Source organism: Rhinolophus ferrumequinum, chromosome 23 (genome assembly GCF_004115265.2).
Source record: "Rhinolophus ferrumequinum isolate MPI-CBG mRhiFer1 chromosome 23, mRhiFer1_v1.p, whole genome shotgun sequence".
NCBI classification, from domain to species: domain Eukaryota; kingdom Metazoa; phylum Chordata; class Mammalia; order Chiroptera; family Rhinolophidae; genus Rhinolophus; species Rhinolophus ferrumequinum.
This window is the reverse complement of record NC_046306.1, coordinates 1,306,558-1,311,959: the sequence shown is the minus strand read 5'-3', so window position 1 is coordinate 1,311,959 and position 5,402 is coordinate 1,306,558. Positions and strand designations below refer to the sequence as shown.

General features: G+C 66.4%; 1 protein-coding gene across 1 annotated transcript; it reads right to left on the bottom strand.

Annotated features, from left to right (window-relative positions):
- Positions 1–641: 641 nt before the first annotated feature.
- HRH3 (histamine receptor H3) lies at positions 642–4,969 on the bottom strand. The gene is made up of 3 exons (XM_033094500.1): positions 4,406–4,969; positions 3,201–3,367; positions 642–2,163 (listed from the first exon to the last, which is right to left on the bottom strand). The coding sequence occupies exons 1-3, from the start codon at positions 4,665–4,667 to the stop codon at positions 1,267–1,269; spliced, it is 1,326 nt and encodes a 441-aa protein (XP_032950391.1). The 5' UTR covers positions 4,668–4,969; the 3' UTR covers positions 642–1,266.
- Positions 4,970–5,402: the final 433 nt, after the last annotated feature.

The following is a 5,402-nucleotide window of genomic DNA, read 5'->3' as shown; positions in this document are numbered from 1 at the left end:
CCAGTAGGTGGAGCGCTGCTGGGCACAGGTCCCTTATTAGGCTTACGCCCTGGTGTCTGCTCCCCACAGCAGTACCTCCCTGGGAAGAGAACACTGAGCAGGAGGGGGTTCAGGCCTGCGCCACACATCCCTCTGGGAGGTCTCGGTCTACCCAGGGCCTGACTGAACTGGAGCTCGGCCCACCCCTACTCGTCCTCAGCAATCAGCACCATTAAAAAAATACACTTTACTGTGGACCTTAAGGTCTGCAGAGCCAGCAGGCAGGCTGTGGGGAGTGGAGCATGCACAGTGCTGATGGGGTGCATGGGACATGGAGAATCAGCCGCTCCGCTAGGCACAGCCCCCCACCCCGTCCCCTCTGGCTGCCCCTGTGAGCCCAGGACCCTCAGGGCAGGGCAGAGGCCCTCCCACCGTCTACCCCAGGAAAGGCTGGTTGAGCAGATGAGCAGCCTGCTGGACAAGCAGTACTGAGGGACCCTGGCTACTCTCAGAGCTGCCAGTCAGGGCCCAGCAGCCCGAGCCGGGGGCAGGGTGGGCAGAAGCAGCTGGCGCAGCTCAGCCGGAAGCGGCAGCCTGAGGAGGGAGGGCGTGGGAGCCCACACCTGCCAATCCAGCCCTGAGCTCCTCAGCAATCTTGTCTCTTGATTAAACATCCAAGGAACATCGAGTTCACGGATGTGTTTTCTTGTTCTTTGTCTTCCTGAAACATCCAGAATGGGAAAGCAGAGAATGGCTGCGAGGTTCCTGGGGGCCACTTGGCACTTTGGGGGCAGAGAGAGCTGGAGGGAAGAGGAATGAAGGAGCCGGACCCAGGCTTATGCAGGGGACGGACGGCAGCAGAGCTGGGGGCCCAGGCTTGGAGCGGGGAAAGGTGTGCAGGTGTGTACAGACAGGTGTGCGCGTGCAGGGGCAGACCGCTGGGTCAAGCAGCCTGGAGCACACAGCAGGCGTTTGCTTTGGCAAGGACACCAGCAGCAATTGTGCAGAGGGTGGACACCACTATCCCACTGTGGGGGGTGAGCATCGAGGCTGAGAGCGCTGGATTGTCCCTCCTGAGGTGGGGCTAGCATCTGAGTGGCAGGGGAGCCACCCACATTCCAGCTCAGGCAGCGAGGGCCCCTCTGGCCAGCCCGCCAAGCTGCCTCCGCTGCAGGCAGATGGCCCAAGAGGCTGCCGTGGCACGTCGGGTGGGCTGCAGACAAGGCCTGGTTCACACCCGGGGTGCCGCCCAGGGAAGCCCGGGCCCCAAGATGCCAGGAGGGCCGCTCACTTCCAGCAGTGCTCTAGGGAGCTGTGAGGCTGGGCCTTGAGCTTGTGGGGACAGAGCAGCTTGGTGAAGGCGCGGCGGAAGCTGTAGTGGCACAGCGGGTAGAGGATGGGGTTGATTGCCGAGTTGGCCCACAGCAGCCAGAAGGACGTCTCGTACCAGTAGTCGGGGACGCAGTGGCCGTGGCAGGCGGCCCGGATGATCATCAGGAGAGTGTAGGGGGCCCAGCAGAGCCCGAAGATGCTCACGATGACAGCCAGGGACTTGGCCACCTTCTTGTCCCGCGACAGCCGGAAGCGCTGGGTGATGGTCTGGGACGCCATCTTCATGCGCTTCTCCAGCGACGAGGACGCCGATGGCTTGGAGCCCCTCTTGAGCGAGTGGGGCCGCTCTGTGCCTCGAGAGGAGCTGCCTGAGCTGGAGGAGGGCGAGGCCGCGGTGCCCCCTCCGCTGCCCCCCAGGGCCGCCTCGCCTGCCTCGCCGCCCCGGTACGTGTGCAGCGGCACGGCCTCCCCACGCCCCGTCGGCCAGCAGCCCCAGCAGCCCCACACGGCCGGCGGGGAGCCCGGGGCCTCGGGTGGGGGCTCCGGGCCGGCCGCCTCCCGCACCCCGTCCAGCCGGTCGCGGGTGCGCTTCTGGATGTTTAGGTAAATGCTGAGGTTGAAGAAAGTGACACTGAGGAAGGGCGTGAAGAACTCGAGCGTGGAGGCCGTGATGAGGAAGTACCAGTTGTAGAAGAACTCGGCATAGCAGTGGCCCTCGGGGATGGAGCTGCCGCCCGACAGGTACTCCCAGCTCAGGATGGCCGGCCCGTACAGCAGGAAGGCCAGCACCCACACCAGCACCATCTTCCGCACCGCCTGCCGCGTGTCGCCCTGCTGGGCCCGGTAGGAGACCTGCCGGGTCAGGACGGAAGGGGACCCAGGTCAGCGCTGCCACCAGCTGCAGCAGCAGCACTGGACCCGGAGCTCCGGGCGGCCTCCGTGTGCCAGCCTTCCTTCACAGGATGCTTTTCCCTTCTCCTCGTCTCCTCCTTCCCTCTCCCCTCCCCCTGGAACCCTGGCTGGCTGATGACCTGTGACACCACCAGGCTGCCTGTTTACCATTCCCTCTGGCTGTGAGCTCACGCAACGTGCTCGTGTTGTCCCTGTCTCTTGAATACCCACAGTGTGCCAGGTTCCGTGCTGGGCACTTTTCAGGTATCATCTCATTTAATCTTTATAACAGCCCCGTTGTTCTCCCCACTTTCTTTCTCAATGGCTCAAGGAGGGAGGGAGACACCAGGTGCATCAGCTGAGGGGGCAGAGCTGGGCTTTGATCCAGGCCTGTCAGTCTCCGAAACTATGCTCTTTGCACTCTGTCCCATGGCCTCTCTAGATGAGGACGCATGTGGCCCCTGAGCAGAGGGCTGTCGGGTGCCAGATGTCGTCATCAAGGAGAACACGAGGGGGCAGGAGAGCCCTCTGCTCCAGTACCACTGGCCACATGCACACATGGCAGTGAGGGCCCCTAACTCATGGTGGCCACTCACATCGGGGACACCCATGGAGCCAGGAGCCATGACCATCTTCCTGGGGGGAATGTGGGGGGCCACCAAGGGCCTCTGGCCCAGATCCTCCCTCAGCCTGAGACTTTGGACCTGCCTCAGAGTAGAGGCTGAAGACCCCCCCTTCCTTCAGTGACATCTGATGCCAGGTCCAGACTGCTCCTCCTGCCTGTCCCAGGACAAGGCCTACCAGCAGCAAATGGCACCCACTGGGCAGCTGGCCATATAGAATGCCTGGCATGTCAGGTGTGAGGCTGGCGGGGACCAAGCCCACCTGGCACTGCCCACAACTCAGAAGTGGTGCTCCCTGCCCAGTGCCTCCAGTGGCCACTCCTGACCACCTCCCACAAGAGTGAACATGGGCACGCACCCCCATCCCAGACTCACAGCACGCGTGACCGACAGGAAGCGGTCATAGCTGATGAGCACGATGTTGAAGACGGAGGAGGTGCAGAGCAGATAGTCCATCACCAGCCACAGCTTGCACAGGCCCCGGCCAAAGGGCCAGCGGCCAGTCAGCACGTAGGGCACATACAGTGGGATGCAGAAGGCCCCTGTGGAAGAGTAGGGCCATGGCTGCATGGGGCCTGGGGTCGGACCCACCGCAGTACAGACAGGCAGGACCTGGCAGTCACCACCTTTCTGGGGCCAGCATCTGTCACCTTACCCACCCACTCCATCCGGCTGAGGCATACCTGCTGCCCTGCAGCTCACCTTGAAACCCTGCCCAGCCCCCAGCCCCATTAGCGTCCCCTGGACTTGGGGACAGGAGGGAAGATTCTGGATGGGGACCTTTGGGCACAATGAGCCCCTGAGCCCGGATTGGGTACTTCCCAGGCTTCTTTCCAGCCCTCTCAGTCCCCAGTGGGAGAAAGACAGAGAATTTCTTCCCTCTCCTCCCGCCCACTGGACCCCAGCCCCTACCCTGGCTTTGAACAGCCTTTCCTCATCAGCTCAGAAACCAAGAACGCCGTTCTCCTGACTCAAAGGGCACTTGGCTGCCGCCACATCAGCCACTCCCAACGCCCAGCCCCGCTCTGAGCGTCTGGCAGACGCACCTCGCAGCCCCAACAGGTGTCTGGCGCTCCGGCCCCCTCCTCGCCCAGCCTCCCAGCCGGCAGCAGTGCACGGACACGTGAGAGCGCGCTCCTGGAAGCATCTCCCCCCCACCCCACCCCCGCCTTCCCTACGGCCCCCTCCCCCAACACGTCTCTAACAACCCCCTTCCATATTCCTTCCTGCAAACCTCCCCGCTGCGCCCTCCGCGCGTCCCGAGTCCGCCGCAGCCTTTGTTTGGCTACCGCAAGAGCCAGCGCTGCACCCGCGGTTGCTGAGCCTGGCGCCTCGCCTTGCGCCGGCCCGCTCCCGCCCCTTCCTCGGGGTCATCCCTCCCCAGCCCCTGCCCTGGGAGGCAAGGAACTTCACTCGCGCCCACCGCCCCTCGAGTCCCGGATGCCCCCTCCCCAGGCCGGGGCCCCTGGCGGGGGCCTGTGCCTGAACTAAAGGCAGCCTAGTTCCGCGCTCCAGTCCCTGCTGGCCCGGCGGGCGGGGCGCTCCAGGGCTCGGGCGGGGGCGGGGGCTGGGGGCTTTACCCACGAGGAAGTCGGAGATGGCGAGGTTGAGCAGAAAGAAGTTGTTCTGGGTGCGGAGGCTCGAGTCAGCCACGAAGGCGAGCATGACCAGCGCGTTGCCCAGCACCGTGGTCACGATGAGCAGCGCCATGAGCGCGGCCAGCACCGCGGTCCAGGCGGCGGAGAAGCCGCGCGCCCCGCCCGCCGCCGCCGCCGCCGCCGCCGCCTCGCTAGCCAGCGCCCCCGACGCGTTCAGCGGCCCGTCGGGTGGCGCGCGCTCCATGGCCTCGCCGGCTCACGCGGCACCGGGGCGCAGGGCAGGGCGCGGACCGCCGGCTGGGCGGGCGGGAGGGGCCCCGGCCCGGGAGTCTGGTGTTTGCGGACTCTCGGCCCGGCTGGATTCCTCGGGGGGTGCCCGGCACATGGTCCGCGAGCGCCGAGGCCGGGGCGGGCGGCACCGAGGGGGCCCGGGCCGGATTCTGAGCCAAATGGGGCCAGCGGCACGACCGCTGCAGCCGGAACGGAGCTGGAGCAGAGCCTCTGCGGGAGCGTCCCTACGACCCGAGTGCAGCGCGCTGCCGTGTGCGCCCCGCGCCCAGCCTGCCGCCCCCCGCGACCCGCGCAGCGCCCCCGCCATTGGCTGCTACCCTCGCCCCGCCCCCGCCCCGCCCGGCGCCGGCAGCACCACGGACAGCGCCGCGTGCCCGCCGGGCCGCGGGAGCCCAGCCCCAGTGCGCACGGCGGCTGGCTGGGAGCCCACACGGGCGCGGCGGGTAGGGACTCGCCTGCTGTCAGCCGGCCCGTGCGCACAGGAACCCGTCTCTGGGCCGCTCGGCCAGCCCCATGTCCTCTGCTCTGGTGGCCCCGGCCACCCTGGTCGGCAGCTGCGGCCCCTGTGTTGACTTGGAGCGGGGGGTAGGGGGCACACTTGCATCGCGCTCAGGGGAACTTGCCCCGCGGGACCCCTCCTCGTTTCATGCTTGGAGCAAGCGAGTCTGAGGGAGGAACGTCTTAAAGA

Coding starts and splice junctions, on each gene's coding strand:
- HRH3 (XM_033094500.1), bottom strand. CDS start 4,667: ATGGAGCGCGCGCCACCCGACGGGCCGCTGAACGCGTCGGGGGCGCTG. Junction 3,368..4,405: donor CATCTCCGACTTCCTCGTGG/GTAAAGCCCCCA, acceptor ACTCTTCCACAG/GGGCCTTCTGCATCCCACTG. Junction 2,164..3,200: donor TCCTGTCGGTCACGCGTGCT/GTGAGTCTGGGA, acceptor CTGACCCGGCAG/GTCTCCTACCGGGCCCAGCA.